The sequence below is a fragment of the Dasypus novemcinctus genome, chromosome 3 (assembly GCF_030445035.2).
Source record: "Dasypus novemcinctus isolate mDasNov1 chromosome 3, mDasNov1.1.hap2, whole genome shotgun sequence".
Lineage (NCBI taxonomy): Eukaryota > Metazoa > Chordata > Mammalia > Cingulata > Dasypodidae > Dasypus > Dasypus novemcinctus.
The window spans coordinates 52,792,711-52,816,375 of record NC_080675.1 but is presented as its reverse complement, the minus strand read 5'-3'; the positions used below and the strand labels follow the sequence as shown (position 1 = coordinate 52,816,375).

The 23,665-nt window shown below is 37.1% G+C and overlaps 1 protein-coding gene across 2 annotated transcripts in view; it reads left to right on the top strand.

The window, feature by feature from the left end:
* ARID4A (AT-rich interaction domain 4A) overlaps positions 1 to 23,665 on the top strand; it is a 75,117-nt gene that overhangs the window by 31,855 nt on the left and 19,597 nt on the right. The window contains exons 12-19 of one of the 2 annotated variants that reach the window (XM_004452455.5): positions 6,335 to 6,407; positions 7,697 to 7,791; positions 7,968 to 8,065; positions 8,982 to 9,213; positions 15,653 to 15,903; positions 18,234 to 18,431; positions 21,961 to 22,045; positions 22,972 to 23,113. In XM_004452455.5, the coding sequence (XP_004452512.2) occupies positions 6,335 to 6,407; positions 7,697 to 7,791; positions 7,968 to 8,065; positions 8,982 to 9,213; positions 15,653 to 15,903; positions 18,234 to 18,431; positions 21,961 to 22,045; positions 22,972 to 23,113 (1,174 nt within the window). The remainder of the gene's footprint in view (positions 1 to 6,334; positions 6,408 to 7,696; positions 7,792 to 7,967; positions 8,066 to 8,981; positions 9,214 to 15,652; positions 15,904 to 18,233; positions 18,432 to 21,960; positions 22,046 to 22,971; positions 23,114 to 23,665) is intronic. The other variant, XM_058293367.2, reaches the window with a different exon arrangement.

Below are 23,665 nucleotides of genomic sequence, written 5' to 3'. Positions count from 1 at the left end.
AGAGATCTGCCCACTTTGGTTTGACCCTCAGCCTCCTTTTGAAGGTAGTGGGGTGGAAAAGGGGAGATCAAAGGATTGTAAGAACTTTATGATAGAGGATTTGGGAGGACTTGTGATGGCGTGTCATTCATGTGTTGAGAAGGGAAGCCAGCAGGGAGAACCAGAGTATGGTTTTACAGATAGCATTAAGTAGGGTGAATGACACTGCTGTGGTACAAAATAACATTATTTCACAAAAAAACTGTATTTTGCTATTGAGAAATAAGCATGAAATACTAAAAAGGAAATTGGAAGGGGTTTGTTGTATAGTCTTCGATAACTTCCTTTTTAAAGATATATGTATTTACTTATTTATTTACCCCCCTTCCCCTCCTCCCGCCCTGCTGGGGTTTTTTGTTGTTGTTGTTTTTTGCTATCTGTGTTGTCTTCTCATTTTCTCTCCTCTAGGGTTCACTGGGATTTGATCCCAGGGACCTCGGATGGGGAGAGAGGATCCCTGTCAATTGCACGTCCTCAGTTCCTGGTTTCTGCTGCATTTCACCTTGCCTCTCCCCTTGTCTCTCTTTTGATGTGTCATCATCTTCCTTCATGACTCACTTGTGTGGGACATTGGCTCACCACGTGGACACTTGTGCAGGCACTCATGCAGGCACTGGCCCACCATGTGGACCCACATGCAGGCACTGGCTTACCACATGGGCACTGGCTTGCCACACAGGCATGCTTTCTCTTCTTCTTTTTCACCAGGAGGCCCCAGGGATTGAACCCAGGTCCTCCCATATGGTAGGCAGAAGTTCTTTCACTTGAACCACATCTGCTTCCATTTGATAACTTCTTAAGGATACCTATAGAGGTTCCTGAAAGTCGAGATACTCATCAACTAAAGATGTATACCTTCATATACAATACACAATACAAGGAAATAACAACTGTCAACTTTAGTTACACCTGCCCCACTCTCAAAATGTCAGTTTTTTTGCTAACAACTGTCCCAGCCTACGGTGAACTATGTACGAGTTACATAGGTATGAGGGCCTTTGTGTAAAGTGCATCATCTTTTAGTGACATTATTTTGGCAGTTTGGACACTTTTTCTGTGTACTTTTTTTTTTTTTTTTAAGATTTATTTATTTATTTATTTCTCTTCCCCCTCCCCCCCCCCCCAGCCGTCTGTTCTCTGTGTCCACTTGCTGCCAGTCTTCTTTGTCTGCCTCTGTCGCGGCATGGGAATCTGTCTCCTTTTGTTGCGTCATCCTGCTGTGTCAGCGCTCCGTGTGTGTGGCGCCATTCCTGGGCAGGCTGCACCCTCTTTTGCACTGGGCGGCTCTCCCTACGGGGCGCACTCCCTGCGCGCATCAGCACTGCACATGGGCCAGCTCCACACGGGTCAAGGAGGCCCGGGGTTTGAACCGCGGACCTCCCATGTGGCAGGTGGACGCCCTAACCACTGGGCCAAGTCTGCCGCCTGTGTACATCCTTGATGTGTGTTTTATATAGTAGAGTTGCTAGCTAAGTAAGTTAATAACTTAGCAAAAACAAAGTACTACCTTATTAAAAAGAATAAATAACAAAATGTGTTCATTTCCTGTCCCAGTAAAATGGCAGGAAGTCCATTCACTGGAATTTGTCATTTTTCAGTGAATGGTCATTTATTTTCAGATTTAGGACAGGAATACACCTGGATCTTTAGAACATCCTCAGCCATACTTATTTCTTCTCTCTGATGTCCATTGCATTTGTATTAATTTACATTATTGTTACTCATTAAACTTAATGAATATAAAGCTATTGAAGAAAACTATCTCCCCCAATTCATTTCTTGACCTTGTTTTCAATCTCATAATAAAAATAGAGTGTTTAAAATAGATGCCAGCCATTAGTGATAAAATTGTGAGTAAAATTGGCATGGTCTTTAACCTTATAGAATATACAGAATGCTTACAATGTGTTGTATCTTTGAGGACTGAAACATGCATAAGACTTAAAAAATCTCAGCATTAACTCCTCTCTTTCTCTCTCTCCCTCTCTCATTCCCTCCTTAGGAGGAGGTGTGACTTTTCCATCTCTAGGTGGCAAGACTAATTTAGGCTTTCATCCTCCTCCTCGTGGACTGTAGTTGTAGCTTCACTTTCCCTTCCAATCCATCAAATTCATTCTTGGAAGATAACTTTTTATTTTTATTCCCCTCCCCTACCTCCACCCTGCTGTTTTTGCTGTCTGTGACTATTTGCTGTGTGATCTTCTGTATCTATTTCTTTTTTTGTCTTCTCTTCTTGTCTTTCTCCTCTAGGATTCACGGGGATTTGATCCTGGGGACCTCTAATGTGGAGAGAGGTTCCCTGTCAATTGTGCCACTTCAGTTCCTGGTCTCTGCTGTGCTTCACCTTGAATCCGCTTTGTCTCTCTTTTGTTGCGACATCATCTTGCTACGTGACTCACTTGTGCAGACACTGGCTCACTGCATGGGCACTCATGCGGGCACTCGGCTCACCACGCAGGCACTTGGCTCACTGCATGGGCACTCACATGGACACTTGGCTTACTATGTGGGCACTTGGCTCACCACACAGGGACTCGCATGGGCACTAGGCTTACCACATGGGCACTCGGCTCACTGCTTGGGCACCCACATGGGCACTCGCCTTACCATGCTGGCACTCTGCTCACCACATGGGCACTGGCTCGCCACACAGGCACGCTTTCTCTTTTTCACCAGGAGGCCCCAGGAATTGAACTTGGGTCCTCCCATGTGGTAGGCAGAGGGCTTATAACTTGAGCCACATCCACTTTGTGGCAGATAACTTTTTAAAACACAAATCTATATTCTTCTTTAACGCTCTCAAAACTCATGTCTGTGGGAGTGGATGTGGCTCAAGTGGTTGAGCTCCCACTTCCCACATGGTGGGTCCTGGGTTTGATTCCCAGTGCCTCCTGAAAAAGACAAACAACAAGCAAAACAAAACAAAAAAAACAACTCAGGGAAGCTGATGTGGCTCAGTGGTTGAGTTCTGCCTTCCCACATATGAGGTCTTGGGTTCAGTCCCTGACCCCTGGTACCTCAAAAAAAACAAAACAAAACAAAACAAAACAAAAAAACCCTCAGGTCTACCCACACAACCAAGTAAAGATTCCTTAGCATATGATTGCAAAATCTTTTCCTAATCATAATCTGCCTTTGCAGCCTCACGCTTGTGTTGTTCGCTGTTGCTCCAGAGCTGTATACTGTTCACATTTTGAGGCTGTCTATAATATCACTGCCACCACTCCATCTCCAGCAGAACCATTCATTCCCTCACTATGCTCCTATATTATTTTATGTATTTTATAACACTTATCACATTGTATTGTATTGGCTTATTTTACATTTTTGCATCCCTGCTATACTCAGAAAGCAAAAACTAGAGGGTACCATGTGTCCCTCATTTTAATCTACAATGCATCTGAACAGTCCCTGACTAATGGTAGCCATCAGGAGGTGTTGGAACTTAATTTGAAGATAGTGCCTGAAGTCAGAAAATTCATAATTTGGTAGTATAACTAGTTAGCTAGCTAGATACATAGAGTCACAACCACCTATATTTCTAGGCACTGTGTACTGATGCTAACTAAAATCGTAAATATACTGAAATTATGATCATGTTACATGCCTATATCCTTAACCCTCTTCCCTGTTTTGAAATTTTACTAAGTACATAATTACTCTTCACATGCTTGACTAAATGAAGAGAAGAAGGCTTATTAAAGCACAGTCTAGTGGATCCTCTACCTCCGATTGTTACAACTCTTTACCATTCCCACCTCCCACTACAACACCTCTGGGTGTGAGTGTGAGCAATAGATCTGAGATGCTATAGCTATGAAAACACCATGGACAGAGAAAGCAGTGTTAGAAAATATGAGTCCCTAAAGAAAAGTTAGGAAGGCAGGTTCTTCTAGTTGTGGGTGTTTTCTAACACATGCAATTTTATTTCAGTGTGACTAGCAACAGGGCTTTTCCCAAAATAACTTTTGAAGAATGCTTATCTTTATAAAAGGTTTCTGTAATCTATTTTAAAATTTTTGTAAAAACCATTAGGTGAATTTAAAACTTTGTTCACACCCTCATCTTTTTTCTGGAAAATAAATTTCTCCTTAAGCACACATTTCTTTGTAAGCAGAATCACTCCTTCCTTGCTTCCTTCCTTCCCCTGATAACTCCACCTAAAAGGTTTAAGGACATGGCTTCTCGTGGAACTTAAATTACTCTTGGATATCCACTAACTTTTAAAGAAAATGCATTTAAATCCCCATTTTTTTGTCTATAAAAGTATAGTCTTAATCATTAAGAACTTAACCAAATATTTGTTTGGTACATCCTTAATATGTACCTCATTTGCAATTCATAAATTACAAATATATTTGCAATTATTTATACTATTTAGTTTTGGGGAGAAACTTTAATTGATTTTATTTATTTATTATTATTTTTTTAAAGATTTATTTACTGTTTATCCCCATACACACAGTCCCGTTGTTGTGTCCACTCGCTGTGCCTCCTTCTGTGTCTGCTTGTCTTCTCCTTGGGTGACACCAGGAAACCAATCCTGGGACCTTCCAGACTGGGAGAGAGGCGCTCACTCTCTTCCACCACCTCAGCTCCTGGGTCTGCTGCATCTCTCATTGTCTCGTCTCTGTGTCTAATTTTGTTGGGTCATCTTGCTGTGCCAGCTTTCTATATGGGCCAGCACTCCACGTGTGCAAGCTCACTGTGTGGGTCAGCTTGCCTTAACCAGGAAGCCCTGGGAAATGAACCCTGGACCTCCTATATGGTAGATGGAAACCCAATCACTTGAGCCACATCTGCTTCCCTAATTGATTTTAAATCAGTGCCTTTTTAAAAGTTGTTTTTGTATACATTGGATACAGCAGTCTATAAGATTATAAATACTGGATATCTGGATATGAGATTTTGTATTGAGGAAAGAATATTGTGATTACAGGGCACAGGCAAAGTATAGAGCCAGCCTAGCACAAGCTGTTTTTTTGTGTTTTCCTCTACCAGAAGCCTTTAAATTTACATATTAGATGATTCTTGGATTGTAATAACATTGTAAAAGCAAGAATTATTAAATACACATGGGGAAAAAACTGCCATCTTTTGATTTAAGCATTAAGTAATGACCTCTATTAACTTTGTAGTGATTATTAACTCATGAGAGCTTTGACTTAAGTTTCTTTACATTCCAATATTATAAATCATTTTGAAGGAATTAAATAAAAAAAAAAAGAGAATGACTGAAAGTTCTTAATCCCTTTCTTTTGATTGCCTCATACTTTTTTTATTATTTATTTTAATCAACTATGCATTTGTTTCTGGATATGTTATTAGCTATTAAAATTTTTGAAAGATAATTTTTAAGTGTTACCTCTGGACAGTGAACACTCATTTATTGTTTGATAGTAACTTTTCCTTTTGATATGGCTTTTCCTTTAGAACATAGAAAAATAGAACTCAAATTATATTAATTTTATGGAAGAAATTTATCAGTGTTTTGTTTGTTTCTCCATAGTATCGTTGAACCTTAAGAAGTTTTCCAAATATTACTTTAGAAGTAGTCTATCAGGAAGGTGAATATTTTATTAAAGCCTATAACTTTTTTTTTTTAATGAAACCAAGATCTTGGCAATATAGGAAGAAATCATTAGGGTTATGTAAATAGTAAAAAAAATAACATTTAATTTGTATTTTTAGAAATACTTGTTTTTACAGGAGTGTTTACATTAGTCTTTTTTTTCTTAGGAATTTTTTCGTAGGTAGTAATTTTGAATACAGTTTCCTCCCCTAAGAAATAATTCTCATTGCCTTTTTTTCAGGGGTTGCAGTGTCAGCTACAGAGGCCATGTGGGAAAGGCATAATGAGAAAGCAGGCTGGTGTGAGACAAGAGGGAGTGGTAGGGTTTAGGGCAAAATAGAATTTATATGACTCACTTAAATGAATTTAAATTTCTTTAAAACATTGTGCCAACCAAACAAAAAAGAAAAACTTTGCAACTCCTGGTTTACATTCATTCAACACCAAAAAATTTAATGTTTGTAAATGGGTTATTTCTATATAATACTTCTATCATTATTATGAGCACAACCAGAAGGATTATTACTGTATATCCTGATAGTTGCATCAAATCAACTGTATCAAAATATGAGTTCATCTCTGGCAGTTTAGGAGAAAATTTGGAATTTTCAGCTTCATTAAAATTTTATCCCCTTACATCCATGTCATCACCCCCTCCCCCCCAAAAAAGGAAGTTTTATTCTTTTTCACTGTGTTACAATCATACATGTTTTACTTTTACAGCCTGAGGAAGAACTTGATCCTGAAGAGAGGGACAACTTCCTCCAACAGCTTTATAAGTTTATGGAAGACAGAGGTATTTCCATGATAATTTTTTAAAAGTAGTTATTTTTTTTTTAATTTTAAAGATGTATTTATTTATTTATTCCTGCCCCCCCCCCCGCCTCATTGTTTTGTGCTCCCTGTCTGCTTTCTTTGTCCATTTGCTGTGTGTTCTTCTGTGTCTGTTTGTCTTCTCTTTAGGCAACACCAGGAACTGATCCTGGTACCTTCCAGAGTGGGAGAGAGGCCCTCAATCTCTTGTGTCACCTAACCTCCCTGGTCTGCTCCATCTCTTATTGTCCCTCCTCTCTGTCTCTTTTTTTTTTTTTTTGCATCATCTTCCTGCGCTAGCTCTGTGCGCGGGCAAGTACTCCGCTTGAGCCAGCTCTCTGCTCAGGCCAGCTTGCCTTCACCAGGAGGCCCCAGGAATCAAACCCTGGACTTCTCATATGGTAGACAGGAGCCCAATCACTTGAGCCACATCTGCTTTCCGAAAGTAGTTACTTTTTAAAATTGTGTTATTTTTTAGCTTTATTTTTGTTTTTGTTTGTATGACGGATGTATAGATGTGAATTTCAAGTAAAGCCTAAGAATCAGTTACATCTGACAGTAGTTAAATATTTGGGATAAAAACAAATTATTAACACCTATTTTGAATAGAAATATGTAGAAAAGTAATTTTAATTCAGTTATTCTTCCTGGGACTTATAACACCAAAAATATTGTAATTATGTTTCAGAAATAAAAAGTGACTGATTTTTTTTTTCCTTAGGAGGTACTGGGAATTGAACCTGGGACCTCATACATGTGAAGCAGGCACTCAGCCACTGAGCTGCTTCGTTCTATTATCATCATACTTCTTGAGATTACATTACATTAGTCTTAGAAAATTCTCAGATAAATTGGTCCTCTTCATTCGGAAGTCATCCTTAAAATTGCTTCTAACATTCTAAATATTTATGCTAAACCATGGCCTAAAACATACTCTTTCCATTGTGTTTGTTCTTGCCCAGGCTTCTTGAATCAGCAACATTGTTGACCACACTGTGTGTGCCCAAGGTTTAAATCAGTTTTTCAAATTCAGCGGCAGTTAGAGAGGAGAGTTTATTAGTCATAGAAGTGCAGCACCAAAAATCTAAAGAACTTCACAAACTGTAGAAAGAATATAGTGAATATATTATGTTATCCAATATATTTAAAAATTTTTGAGAAATATGCATCTATTTAATGGAAGTTGGGAAAGTACAAGTTGATAGCTTTGTTTTCAATTCAGTATTTTTCAGTTGAATAAATGTTTTATTTCTATTCTCTGATATTAAAAAGGTACTCCAATCAATAAATCACCTGTTTTGGGATATAAAGATCTCAATCTCTTCAAACTTTTCCGACTGGTTTATCATCAGGGTGGATGTGACAATGTAAGTGTAACATTATTCTTTGAAATATGTATTGATGTGATGAAAAGTTAAATCATCTAATGTTGTGTTGGTATATGCACTTTAGGTAATAGCTACATTTTTTTAATGAGTATAGAATATTAGTGTAAAGATTATTTCTCTTTGCAAATGTTAATAAATAAAAACTTATTTTTCAGATTGATAGTGGTGCTGTATGGAAGCAAATTTATATGGACCTTGGCATTCCTATTTTGAATTCAGCTGCTTCCTACAATGTAAAAACTGCTTATAGAAAGTAAGTAGTATAGTTAATTTATCAAGGAATACATATTTACAGGGAATATTTTCCATTTAATTTGTTAACAGTTAAACAAGAATGCATGATTTGTGGAACATTAAATTTAGAGAGTCTGTTTAAAGGTTTAGGTTAATAGATACTTGCAGTTGAAACTGATTGGATGCATTGCATTATGCCATTTCTCATGTTGTCTTAATTTCCTTTTCAAAACCAGGCAGGGTTTACAATCTGAAATTATGATACATGTTAGAGAGCTCTATCTTTTTGCAGTTAAAAGCCTCCACATCAAAACTATGATAGGAAGTGGACTTGGCCCAGTGTTTAGGGCGTCCGTCTACCATATGGGAGGTCTGTGTTTCAAACCCTGGGCGTCCTTGACCCGTGTGGAGCTGGCCCATGTGCAGTGCTGATGCATGCAAGGAGTGCCGTGCCACGCAGGAGTGCCCCCGTGTAGGGGAGCCCACGCGCAAGGAGTGTGCCCCATAAGGAGAGCCACCCAGCGCAAAAGAAAGTGCAGCCTGCCCAGGAATGGCGCCGCACACACGGAGAACTGACACAACAAGGTGATGCAACAAAAAGAAGCACAGATTCCGGTCCCGCTGACAACAACAGAAGTGGACAAAGAAGAACATGCAGCCAATAGACACAGAGAACAGACAACTGGGGCGGGGAGAGAAATAAATAAAATCTAAAAAACAAAAAACAAAAAAACTATGATAGTTGTGCTCTGTTTATCACAAACTCACATTCCTTAGGAAGACATTTTATTTCTGTTAATAATTTTATCTAAAACATCAAGAAATTAATGGCAAAGAAAAAGTACTTGCAATAAATGGCTTGATTTTATATTTTTAAAATGTGTGATGTGTTTAATAATGTGTATGTAAGATTTCTTAAAATATTGTTTGTTTAGATATCTCTATGGTTTTGAAGAGTACTGCCGGTCTGCAAATATTCAATTCAGAACTATTCACCATCATGAACCTAAAGTAAAAGAGGAAAAAAGGGACTTAGAAGAATCAATGGAAGAACCTCTAAAAGAAGATCAAGAAATGCCTTTAGTAGAAGTAAAGAGTGAACCTGAGGAAAATATTGATTCAAACAGTGAAAGTGAAAGAGAAGAAATAGAATTAAAATCTCCAAGGGTAAGTAGTTAATATTAGTTTTATCTGCTTTTTTTTAAGTATTTTCTTTTAAAGAAATGTATTATAGACATTTTCAGGTATATGCAAATGTACTTCAAGGAACCCCCATGTACCTATTACCTCTAAGTGTTTGTTGTTAAAGCTAAGAGTGGAGTAATTTTGCCCACTGATTTTAGACCCTTGACGGTATGAACAACGGCCTACTTTCCTAGCTTATTTTCCAGTATTTAGCCATGCTTTAGCCAGACTCACCTTACTACCATTTTCTAAATCTATCATTTCTTCAAATCTGTTGCTAAAATGTCAACTCCCTGAGGCCTGTCCTGTTTGCCTTATCTATAATTGAAACTTTACCTTTACAGCACCCTCAGTGCCTCTAATGTTGCTCGTCTTATCTATAATTTACTTATTTATTCTGCTTATTGCTTATTGTCTTGTTCCTCTCACCTTTCACTAGAGTTATAGTCCATGAGGGCAGGAATTCTTATTATGTTGACAGACCCCAGGCACCTGGTAGATGCTTAATAAATATTGTTGAATGAATCAGTGAATCTCCTCTCCCCTTTACTACTGTAATACCTATGACCACAATCAGATGGGATCTTGTCTTTCTCTATAACTTTATAGCACACTGTTTTAGTTTCCTAGGCTGCTTAAAGAAGATACCATGAAATTGGTTGGCTTAAACGTTGGGAATTTATTAGCTTATGTAAGTTTGAGGCTAAGAAAATGTCAAAATCAAGGCATCATGAGTGTGATGCTTTCTTCTCAAAGGCCAGCTGCCAGCGATCCTTGGCTTCTCTACCACCTGACAAGACACATGGCAGTGTCTGCTGGTCTCTCCCTTCACTTCTGGGCTTTGTGCTTCTTGTTTCCATGGCTTTCTCTCTTTGTCTTGCTTCCATTTATAAAGGGCCCCAGTATAAAGATTCAGACCCATCCTGAATGAGGTGGGTTACACCTTACCTGAAGCAGCCTTATCAAACATCTTACTTACAATGGGTTTTATACCCACAGGAGTGGAGTAGATTTAAAAACATGTTTCTCTGGGATACATACAGCATCAAACCACCACACACATTGTACTGCTTTTGTGGCAGTTATTTTAAGCTCTGTCTTGTTTTCTAGTCTCATGCCCACTGGTTTTATCCTCTCTATTCTTCTTCTCCATTAATATGTTGGTTGTTTGCAGGAATGTCATCCACCATTCTGATCATTGTCCAATGATAGTATATAGTACACAGAATGAGAACTATCAAAAAAGTTCAGTTATTGTACTATGTCTTATTTTTTAGTGAGGTCATTTAGTGAAAGGGAAGATTCAGAAACCATTTTTTAAAATTTTCCATTCTATCATCTTTTAAGTATAGTAAGTGGAATCTTCTGGTGCATTCATGAAACATCCAAATTGTTTTTGAAGTTAAACTTTGTTGCAAATATTTCTTTTTTGCCTCCCCATCTTTCTAAAGAATCAGAAGGCTGAGTTCAAGTCTGCATTACTAATTTCTTTTTTATAACTTGCAATCTGTTGAAAAGGAGAAGGATATAAAAGAGGAAATTTAAAAATCACTTACAACCTACAATCAAGAAAGTAACATTTTGAGGAGTTTGATTTTAATTTTTAGGTGATACATGTAACTGTATAGTATTTCTAGTCATATTTTTTTTTTTTATTTTTTTATTTTTTATTGACTTTGTAATAATATTACATTAAAAATATATATGTGAGGTCCCATTCAACCCCACCCCCCCACCCCCCCTCTCCCCCCCCCCCCAACAACACTCGTTCCCATCATCATGACACATCCATTGGATTTGGTAAGTACATCTTTGGGCACCTCTGCACCTCATATACATTGGTTCACATCATGGCCCATACTCTCCTCTATTCCATCATGTAGGCCCTGTGAGGATTTACAATGTCCGGTGATTACCTCTGAAGCACCATCCAGGGCAGCTCCATGTCCCGAAGACGCCTCCACCTCTCATCTCTTCCTGCCTTTCCCCATACCCTTTGTCCATTATGTCCACTTTTCCCAATCCAATGCCACCTCTTCTATGTGGACACTGGATTGGTTGTGTCCATTGCACCTTTATGTCAAGAGGAGGCTCAGATTCCACCTGGATGCTGGATGCAATCCTCCCATTTTCAGTTGTAATCACTCTAGGCTCCATGGTGTGGTGGTTGTCCTTCTTCACCTCCATCTTAGCTGAGTGTGGTAAGTCCAATAAATCAGATTGTAGGTGCTGGAGTCTGTTGAGGCTCAGGATCTGGCTATCACATTGTCAGTCCAGAGATTCAAATCCCCTAAATATATCTTAAACCCCAACATTAACTGCACCTCCAGCACATTAGCATGAAAGTCTTATGAAGGGAGATCCCATCTGAGTCCAGATTCATCACACATAAACACCATTTCCAAAGAGGGGCCATCTGCCCTGGTAGTTAACCCCATCGGCCATGACCATAACTCCCATGGGTCTCTTTAGCCCTCAAAGGAACCAATATCTGGGGGTTGTATCTGCTTTATCTGTCTCTCTGACTCTGCTCAGTTGTGCATGAGGGCAAACCTTCTGCCAGCCTCCAGACTCTTTTTTAGAAACTCGTAGCCATATAAACTCATTTCTCCTTTCCATTTCCCCCTTACTTTAGGTCAAACAGCATTTTAAAGTCATGGTATTTTATGTAGACATGGATATTCTGCTGATCCGCATTGAACCTTCCGTATAAGGTCATTTTCCAGTTGCATCATCAGTTGGTAGTTGATAGTGGTCCCTCGTTGCCAGGGAGGCTCATCCCCGGGTGTCATGTCCCACGCTGGGGGGAAGGCATTGCATTTACATGCTGAGTTTGGCTTCGAGTCTAGTCATATTTTTTATTTGACATGGAAGAATGCTCACGAGAATGTATTGCTTTTTAAAAACATTATTTTAATAACTGTAAAGTATTCCATTTTATGAATATACCATAGCTCATTGATTAGCTTTTTACTGTTGAACATTATATATTGTATCAAAATTTTCAGTAATATAATTAATGCTAGGATGATCATGCCTATATGCACATCTCTATCTTTAATTTTGATATCAGTCGGTCAAAAGCTTTGAATGTTTTTAAGAGTTTTCATATACTTCTTTTGCTACTAGCTTCCTCTACGACTTGATTTGGAATTCTCTGAGTAGGCAAATTGATCTCACATCTCTTCTAACTTTAAGGTTGTGCAATTTTTGGATTATATGATAGCAGCTTTATTTGATCAGTATATTTATGCTGCGGTTAAAGCAAAACCTTGATATCTATCATAAAGGCATCTGCAGATTCTTTCTGTCAGCACTGAATCTATATTTTTGGTACATTGGAAATCCATGCTCCTTAATGTGAATATTAAAGACTAGGAAAAATTGAGGTGGATATCTTATACACAGGAAATAATATCATTTAGCCTAGAAATTTATTTACGTATCAGAGCATGAAAGAAAAGGGAATCTTAGAATTGTGAGGTTGTGGAGGATACCTCAAAGAAGGAGAAAAAAATATTAAAATATCCCAAAGGGACTAGAAATACATATAAATTAGAAAGAGAAAGGAGATATTTTACCATTTCAAAGAAGAAATTCAGTTATTTTTTTAGGGAAACATATTGGGTTCTATTGATTGCTGCTTTGTCATTTAGTCAGTTGGTCAGAACCCTTCTTTTAACTCCCCATTTTATAATGAGTCCAGTAGATAAAATCTTTGTAAATTCCGTAGTCAAAAGTGTTTTTGGTTTTGTTTACTTCTCCCCCCTCCCCCCTGTTCCCCCTGTTGTCTGTATTCTATGTCCACTTGCTGTGTGTTCTTGTGTGTCTGCTTGTATTCTCGTTAGGTGGCTCTGGGAACTGACCCTGGGGCCTTCTGGAGTGGGAGAGAGGCAATTACTCTCTCTCACCACCTCAGCTTCCCTGTTGTACTACATCTTCTTATTTTCTTTCTGTGTCTCTTGTGTTAACTTGCTGCGCCAGCTCTCTGCGTCAGCTGGCACTCCTGCACAGGGCGGCTTTGCCCATGCAAGGTGGCATTCCCACGCAGGGCCCGGGCCACATTCCCGCATGGGCCAACACCCTGCGTGGGCCAGCTCGCCATGTGGGGCAGCTTGTTCTCACCAGGAGGCCCTGGGCATTGAACCCTGGACCTCCTATGTGGTAGATGGGATCCCATTTAGTTGAGCCATATCCGTTTCCCAAAAAGTTTTTGTATATATAGTTGAATTTTGCTTTTTTGAGTAGATGTGGTAGAATCCATTTCCATGTCTATAGTCCATTCTTACAAAGTTTGGTCTCTTAAGGTGACCTGGCAAGTTAAAACCAGTAACTTAAACTTTGTATAGAAAAAAATGTCAATAAATGTAATTATCCCCACTATTTTTTCCTTTTCTGTAAGTGTGTTGTGTGTGTTATTTAGGTGATTAATTATGGATAGTTAGTTGTTTCCACTTTTCTGTTAATAAATAATTGATATAGGAATAGGTGAGGGGAGATGAACTATTTGTGGCTATTTTTTAAATTGGCAATTTTCTTCTAAAAAATTATACTTGATCAGTATACAAACTTGAAAAATCATTAAAGAATAAAACAGTTCATTCATAATATCCATCCTAGAGTTAACTACGATGTTAATATTTTGAGATATTTTATTCTTTTCCTGAGCAGTAAAATACATAGCAAAGTGCGTTTTAAAAATATACATACTGTTTTATTGGATTTTTTGTTCCCAAAAGAAGTATGTGCTTGTTGGAAGTTTTGTAGAAAGGTGTAAAGGAAAAAGTGGTTAGTGTGTCTCTGTTATTCCCTACTGTACTCATTTGACTCTCCCATACCTCATTTCTTTCTTCCTTTCTCTGTCTCTTTCTTTGTCTCTCTCTTTCTGTCCCCCATCTATACATAATCTATCTATATAACATGTATGCAATTCATGTTTTCTTTTTGATTAAAAAAAAGAGTTCTATTCATATTTTATATATTTCTATGTTCACTCAACAACTATATTGTGGACACATTTTCTTATCATTACATGAAGATCTATCTTATCCTATGGAAAACATCTGCAAAGTTCTATATAATCTGGATGTATCATAAATTTACCTTCCCCAAGATATGCTTCAATTTATTATTAGAAAAAGTTCTGTATTAAATATGCAAATATAAATATACATAAATAAAAATATCCTATTTATCTGAATTAAGTAAGCCAAACTTCTAAAAAATATGATTTCTTGGTCAAAAGTATACATACTGTATTTCATATCTTGATAGAACACAATTGCTTTCATTCATTTACCTGTAAATATTAAAGAGCACTGTTTAGATCTGAGTTTACAGAAGGGAATAAGAAAAATTCCCTTCCCTCGTAGAACTTACCTTCTAGTACTTTGTAATAAGAAATAAAAATTTATTTTTCTGCTTTTGAAATATAATTGGCACATAAAAACTAGGGGAAATGTTTGTTTTATATTAACTGTAAAGTATGTTAGCACTCCCTAGGCCACAGCTTTTAAAAATAATTTTTTTTTTACCCTCACTTTTTTTCCAAAGTAGAGGGGAAGTCTGCCAGTTTGTAGAGGTTGATTTGCAGAAGAATTTAGGAGATAGCAAAATGGCTCACCTGTTTTCATGGTCATTTGAGCATGCAGCAAGAGACTGAATAGACACTGCCAGAGATAGAAGTTACTGCTGCTGGCCCAGTGAGGTTCCCAAATACTCATCCAAAGAAAATTGCCCACCTCTTGGCCATTGATGCAATTAAAAGTCCCTTTAAAATTTAATGAGATAATGAATAATGTAAATTTTGTCATAATAAACAGTGGAACCAGAGGTGACCATAGAGCTTTTAAAGAGTTTCTAATTTAGAGGGTTAATTAAAAATATATTTATTATTAGCTTGTATTCTTGACATTTAGATTATTCTTTTAAAATTTGTATTGTAGTCAAGAAGTATTAAAAGTGAGTTAAAACAATGTATTAATTAAACCAAGGAAAAAAACTTTTTTAGATTCCTTATGTAGTGAATAGGTAAGGATTATAGTAGACTTACACATAATGTATATTAGGTGTTCTTGTACTGTAGAGAGGAAGAAAAAAGTACATATGAGTTGAGTTAATGTCTGCTGGAAGGTTTCCACTACAGATAGAAGAAAAAGAAGGTCCTTATGCTTTCTGTCTGTCTGGTTTTGGCAGCCAAGATTCAGTGGGGGAATACAGGAAATTCTAAAAGATGGGGAAGGGTAAATAGTCATTGCAGTTCAGAAATAAACTTGTGAACATAGGAGTTGATTGGTTGTTAAGGTCATATTTAAGAAAGAAGTTTATTCATTGCCTTGAAAGTTTAAGAAAAAAACACCTTTTTCTGCTTCTTTTCTCTTTGTACTGATAGCTATTTCAAAGCTCTTATTCCCTTTACTAGGGACGAAGGAGAATTGCCCGAGATGCAAATTCTATTAAAAAGGAAATTGAAGAAGAGAAAACAGAAGACAAATTAAAAGATAATGATACAGAAAATAAGGATATAGATGATGACTATGAAACTGCAGAGAAAAAAGAAAATGAGCTTCTTCCAGGAAGAAAAAATATGCCAAAGCAAAAAGAGAAGAAAATTAAAAAGCAGGAGGATTCTGAAAAAGATTCAGATGAAGAGGAAGAGAAAAGCCAAGAGAGGTATATTATTTTTTGTTTGTTCTCCAGAAGCATCTGTCTGGGGTACAGCAGCTTTGTTCCTGCTTAGAGATTCAGGTTTGAGGGAATGTTTTCTTATTGGGACTTCCGTTCCTCTTGTCTAATGAAGGTGAGACACATTGTGAAGATGATGTGTATTGCCTTTCGGAATTGGAGAATATACTGGTCGCACCATTTTAATAGCACTTGTGCCCTAAACAGTGGCCTCAAAGAAGGCTGCGCCACCCAGTCAAAAGAAAGGTCCTGCAGTTGACAGCAGGGAAGGGAGCTGGAGAAAAATGGAGGAAGTGGACAAGAGGAAACAGCGACAGCAAAAAATCCATTTTAAAAAAGGTACAATGTGGGAAAGCTAACAAACACATGGGTGCACAGTACTAGCAGATGTTTCTGTGTGTTAGCTTTATCTAAGACATTTTCCTTTTTTCAAGTTATCGTATTTGAATAAGTGGCATGCACCCCTGATTATAGTTTGCCCCACATCACACCAAGAAATTTCAACTTTTTAATGTCCCTCCTGTTTGCTGTTGAATTAAAACTGTTTATTCCCCCTCTCCCCTGCCATGTATTGTACGTGTATGGTCTGAATTGCCTTACAGTAACCAAATATTAGGTAATCTTAGCTGGAGCAATGTAATGTCAGACCATGTTATTTATTTGGCCATTTCTGTGAATAAGTGTTGTTAAATGGATTACTAATTTTGAGATACTACTGAAAAATGAATTTAAATCAACAACAATGTAACACACTTGTCTTATAAACTCTCCTCCATAATTTTTTTTTGACTATCATATGATGCTAAATTTTCTAGAAATTTGAGTTGTTAAAATTTGGGAAAAGTGGTTTGCTACAACGAGCTAGTGACTGATACCTATCTCAAAATTAACCATTGAGAAAATAGTTGGAAAAATAGAATGATTGGTGAGTGATAGAGGAAATTCCATGCTTCAGTGCCAGTAGGTACATGAGCTATCACAATTACATTTGAATTAGGTTATTGAGTAAAGAAAGTACTGTAGTAAAATATAATTAGGATTAGGAAAAGTGAGAGGAAATAATTGGAGTTGAGTATGATGTGGGTGTAGAATTTTAAATATTTAGACAATAAATTAAGTGAAGGTAGGCTACTTAAAAAGTTGGGGCTAATTATAGTTTAAGTGTTGTTAAAAATAAACATCAAAGTATATATGTAATGTATGTATGTGTATAAATAATGTGATTTTTAAAGCCTTTATAATTGATATATAAAGAAAAAAAGTCAATACACAGGCAACAGTCTGTATTATTCCATAGGAGGAATCATGGAAATGAGGAAACTTTAAACTATAGATGTTCTGTTATAAATAGTTTCTCTACTTAAATGTTTTTAAATGACTGCTCAGGCTATATTTGGGAGGTGCCCTGGTAGAGAAAACATTTCTACTCACAATGGATTGTCAAAACTTTTTTATGCCAGATCCCTTAGTGGTCACTAAAATAACTTCTTATACTTATAGAGCGCAATGCCTCCTCTAGTTTTAAAAATTCTTGTGATATGAGAATGATCTCTTCTGAATTCTTGCGGGGTTAATATCAAATCATAAAATATTAAAAAGTTATTGTTGGGTCTCCCTGCGTGAATCTCTTTAGATTTGATTACCAAAACAAAGAAAACCTGCTCAGAGAGAGTATACACCTCTAATAACCAACACAAGATATGCAAAGCCCTGTTACTCTGGTACTATCTTACAGTTTCATCAAGTGACCTAATATTAAATGAGGGATGAGGAAACCTCTAATAACATATAACCTAGCTTAAAAGACATGGTTAGTAATGTTTATAGTCCTTGTTCATTATTTTGCCCACCACAAAACTACAGTCTTGCTAAGAGCCGTTCTAAAGTGGCAGAAAGTAACCATTTAAGTGGCTTAATGACACTTTAGTTGCAGGATACAAATATCTTTAAATCATTTTTACATGTAAGGTGGCATTTTTTATGAATTCTAAGCACTTTTTCAGAGACTATTGTAGTCATTTTGTTTTATCAAAGTGATTTGTTAGACTTCACCTCATCATTAACTGTGACTATAATTGGCATTTAAGAAATGACAGATATTATTTTTGGTACAGTGCACCATTATATAATAAATAAATTCCTTAGTAGTCCATAAAAATCTTCTCCTTCTCCTCCTTCTTCTCCTCCTCCTCCACTGACATGCTATTAAGGTAATGCTTAGGTTGTGACTATTCTGCACGTTGGGTTCTTTTGGCATCTGTTATTTTGTTTCTCCATTAAGTTATTAGTGGCATTATCAAAGTTATAACTTATTGCAGGGAAGAAACTGAAAGTAGATGTGACTCTGAAGGGGAGGAAGATGAGGAAGACATGGAACCCTGCTTAACAGGAACCAAAGTAAAAGTAAAATATGGACGAGGGAAAACGCAGAAAATTTATGAAGCCAGTATTAAAAGCACTGAAATTGATGATGGAGAAGTTTTATACTTGGTACATTATTATGGATGGAATGTCAGGTAAGCAAAAAAGTTTTTTCTTACTATTGAAATTTCTTTCAATAGTGAAAAAAATCAGTTTAATGTTTGAAGGACTAAATAAATGGCAGACATGCTGATTTTGAATTTTACATGTCTTCTTTCACTCTTTTACTAGATATGTCAGTGTTACCAGCCCAAAAACACGAGAAACACCAATACTTGAACAAGTTGGGCTTATTACACATTTGCAGTAAAAGAGAACATACACCATGGGGACCCCTGGGATGTCTCAGAAAAAGGGTGTTAGAAAAGCTATGAATGCCCAGGGCACCACCTTTGGAAGCAGCAATAGCCCAGGATTCTGCAGAACCATCCAGCAGAAGCTGGGCAGGAACTTGGGACCAGAGATCTCAAACAATTTTTAATTTTTGTTTTTGATCAGAAATCAATCCTGTGTCAGAATTGTAATAAATCTAAATAGGTTCTTACAAAAAGAGTGTTAGGACTTAAAATTTAAGCCTCTGTTAAGTGACTTGGGGGGAAAATCTGAGGAAGTGGGGCTTTGCTCTAGGTTGGATGTTGTCAGGAAGCTGGTAATTCAGTGATTGGTTTTCTTTTGTTTTTAAGATTTATTTATTTCTCCACCCCCCTTCTCCCCAGTGTCTGCTCTCGTGTCCTTTTGCTATATGTTCTTCTGCATCCGCTTGCCTTATCCGGCAGCACTGGAAAACTGTATCTCTTTTTTTTGTTGTCGTTGTTGTGTCGTCTTGCTGTGTCAGTTCTCCTTGTGTGCGGCGCCACTCCTGGGCGGGCTGTGCTTTTTTCATGCGGGGCGGCTCTCCTTGCAGGGTGCACTCCTTATGTGCGGGGTACTCCTTGAGTGTGGCCAGCATTGCACATGGGCTAGCTTACCACACGGGTCAGGAGGCCCTGGGTATTGAACCCTGGACCCTCCATATGGTAGACAGATGCTCTATCAGTTGAGCCATGTCTGCTTCCCTATGACTGATTTTTTAAATACATTTTTCAAGGCTAGCATTGTAATTGGTAAAGAAGCAGCAGTCACTCTCTTATTAGTCAGGAAAAGAGGCTGTAGGTCAGTTTTGTGGCTTGGACAATGTTCCTGTTTTCTGTTTTTAGACATGATTAAGAATGTCTTGATCTATCATGGTCACAGAGTGACCTTGTCTGGTGTTGATGTTCTGTGAAATTGTTTGACAGGAAAACACCACAGCTGAGCTGTGAGTGCCGGATCAGGTATAGCAATACAAGGCCCAGCTGCTAGGACCAGGCCAGCTCCAGGATGTCAGGGGCTGTTTTTTTTTCTTTCAGAAAATCTTTCATGTTTAATATTTCTAGTTGCCCTGTTTTTAGTTGGAGCCACAACTGCTCCCAAGTTTCTTTACTTGCTAGAGGTGTACTGTTATACCTCAATTTCCTCCTCACCTCCAGGTTGAGGAAAATAAAGTACCTACTTAGAGATGTTGTGAGAAATTGTGCTGACACCTGTATTAACATGTGAACTGTGTAGAAGCAATACCTGTCACTTAGTAAGTCCTTAGTAAATGTTAAGTGTTTTTTTAGTGTTTTTTTTAGTGAGGAAGAGTTTAGTTTCTTTTAGCTCTCATCATTTTGAAGGCTGTGAGTTTACTGAATACATGTAAAACTTTCAAATCTCTTTTCTCATTAAAATGTATTGTCAAGTTCAGGGGAGAGGCCGCTTTTACCACATTTGAATCAGTATAATTGCAGTGGCAGCACAATAGCCTTTTCTTTATCTCAGATTTTATTCAGTCCATAGCCATCTACTCTTACCCCCTCCCTCTGTGTCTGTGTGTATGTCTGTGTGTGTGTGTGTGGTGTGTACTCTGCTCTCTAGGGTTTTTTCTTCCTAACACCATTCTTTTCAATGTTTTGCTGTATGACTCTGCTCAACAGTCGATTTATTATATGCTCTGGTTCTTCATAACTAGTTATCTTCCTAACCAGTTCCCTAACTGGTTACTCACACAATTTTTCATTACCCTTCCATCTCCCTAAAAACTGGTCTATTTCTGGCCTGCTCGTTGAGATAGAACCATTATCGTTTCTAAAGAATCTAGTCTGATTTCTAAAACAAGGGGACATCTGCAACTATAAGGGGAGTTCTGGTCTCTAGTTGAGAATCCCTGGGACTACACTTGGTTGGCTATATGAGTGTTAGAAGTACTTAACGGTAGGTGCTGTGCTGACCAGGACAGTGTGACCTGGATCAAGTGTAGTTCAGATTAGGTCTGTGCTTTTCCGTCATCTGATATCTCCTGTGGAAATTTGGAAGTGGGCAGACTTACTCCTTTGTTAGCCCTGGACCAGATACAAAACTCTCTTATTGTACTTACCAGATTATACTTGATTTATACTGTCTTTCACACCAGACTGTGAGTTGCTTGAGGGCAAGGGATTTGTCTTCTTTATTTTTCTCAACATATTTTCTAATGCACAGCCTGGCATATCTGAAGGCCTTCAGTCCAAATGAATTAATATTTCTAAATAAGGTGAGCAAGAGAGTAAGATACTTTAAAAAGCCTGATAAAATGCTTATAGCTAGTCCTGTTTTAATAGCTTGGGATATTGGGCTAATCCAGGAGATAGATTTCAAGCCATAATATAAGTAGTCATGGTACTGTGTGCAACTCAAGCATAGTGTCCTCATTTGCACAGTTCCATTGGTAACTGAGGTACAAAACGAGGGGAAGGTTTCCATGTACACGATTTTCTGTTAGCAGTACTATCCAAAGTGATGTCCACCTGTAGTTTTTTTACTGAACTCAGATTTTAGATTTTGATTAAGATCAATAATTGATATATTTATATAAGGTAAGAACTGTTATTTAGTTCTATAACGTCTAATTTTTTTATTTTCCCTTGACTTGGACTTCTTGTATTGAAATTCAAAATCTTTGTCAACTTTGTGGGAAAATGTGCAAGAAAATGGAAAGTTTACATCTCTAGATAAACAGAATAAACTCAGATAAAGAAAACGAAGTATCTCTAAAAAACTTTGACTCACAGGTGACATAGTTCAGAATAAAATCTGATTTAAAATATTAGAGGCTAGAAAGTTCTAGGGAGGAAAGAAAAGAATTGAAGAGGACTTGAAAAATAATCTGGGTAACTAGAAATGATCATACTGCAAATTGGAATTTACGTGATTTAGCTTTGCATTATTTTGGTCAACAGAATTAATCCAGTTAAGAGTTAGCTTATTTCCTTAAGCTCAGATATGTAGGACTTGTGGGGGAAAAAAACCAACTCAAATAGTCTTGAATCTATCAGACTTTGTTTGTTTAGCCTTCCCTCTAAGCCTGCTTGCCCTAAGAAATTCTCTTGCCCTACCCCCTTGGTGATAGGTCTACCAAGCACCAAGTGTAGTGACTGGCACATTTTACCAGCAAACCAGCTCTTGTCCCCTTCACATGTCTGCAAGCACTAGAAACATACTCTTTAATCTGTCTCACTGTTGTTTTTATTTGGTGAATGTATTTCAAACAGGATATCATTGTGAAATATACATATTCTTTATTTTAAGGTATGATGAGTGGGTGAAAGCTGACAGGATAATCTGGCCTTTGGATAAAGGTGGACCAAAGAAAAAACAGAAGAAAAAAGCTAAAGTATGTTCATAGATTCATATCCTTTATGATAGATATAGGAATTATTCAAATTGTATATTTTTATAAATCTTGTTTTCTCTTTGTAAAAATCATTTAAGTTCTTTAAAAAGAACTGATTTTTTTCTATTGTAACCCAGAAGGAACTAAAAATTCAAAAATTACCACATTGTCTCAGGAAAGATAAAAAATCCCTAGGGCAAGGGTTTCAAACTCAAATGCCTATAGAGGCTATATTGATAAAAAGGTAAAATAGGACTGATAGTGATAAACAAGAGGATATATTTTTATTCTAGAGAGGGTAGAACCAACCAACTCCACTGTGGGAATGTCCAGGTTGCCAGATCCTAGGATTTTTAAAGATATCTGCATACTTTAAAATGTGAATTCTAATTTTTAAATGTTAAAGCTAATACTGAAATTTAAAAATACATATCTGGGGGAGCAGATGTAGCTTAGTGGTTTGAGCACCTGTCTCACATGTGCAAGGTCCTGGGTTCAGTCCTCCATACCTCCTAATAAGCGAAAAACAAAAACAAATCTATATAAAAATATATGTATATCTGCTGGTCAGTTGTATCCTACCCACACCCTCAATTTTCAGCCTTTCTCATATAGATTAACTTAGTGTTTTGTCTGTTTCATGGTAAGATATCTTTCTTTTCCTCAAGATAGTAAAGAACAAGAGGGAGTTCTGAGTAGTTAACAGCTTTCTAATGTACAGTATGATTGCAATATTAGAAACTGTAAAACATCACATTCATATAAATACAAGTATGTTAGAAATATGTTTTTTTCTATGAGCATAGATTAGGAGTTGATGTAGAAAATATATAACCTTTTTGAGTTGTAGTTTACTTTGGTATAGTAGAAAGTTCAGTTTTCATAAGACATTGGCCCTTCTCATACATTTTGTTGTTGTTGCTCAGAATAAAGAAGATGGTGAAAAGGATGAAAAGAGGGATGAGGAAAGGCAGAAATCAAAACGTGGACGACCTCCTTTAAAATCTACCCTTTCATCAAACATGCCATATGGTTTGTCTAAGACACCAAACAGTGAAGGAAAATCAGGTACGATAAGTGCTAGCATCAGTATGCCAGAAAACTCACCTCTGACAAATGGAATAGAGGTTCATTGATTTTTTTAAAAAAATCAACAATACAAATAAATTATAAAACTCCCAATTATGTGGGAGATTTGTAGTAAATCATCTAGGTTTTTAATCCCATATGAATGAAACTACAAAGTCTGATTTGAAGAAAATGTTTATTTTGCTATATTACTTTTATTTAAAATTGAGTAATGTTTTAATTTAGGATTACCTTTTCTCATAAATATCTTAGAAATATTCTGTTTTAATAGAGCATGAGTTGACAAGGCATACATCTTAGTATGCAGTGTACTATCCTTCAAAGCATATACCACTGTCTCAAATAAATTCACTGCTGTTTGCCCAAGATCTTCCCATAAAACTGAGATCATTTTCTAAGAGAGTGGGAACTAATGTTAGGCCTGTTTTGTGGTGAGTATAGATGAATATATTTTATTCTGCTTTTACTTCCCTTCCTCACTTTTCTACATTTGTATGTGATTCCCTGTACTTTAGGAAATGTGAAATAATT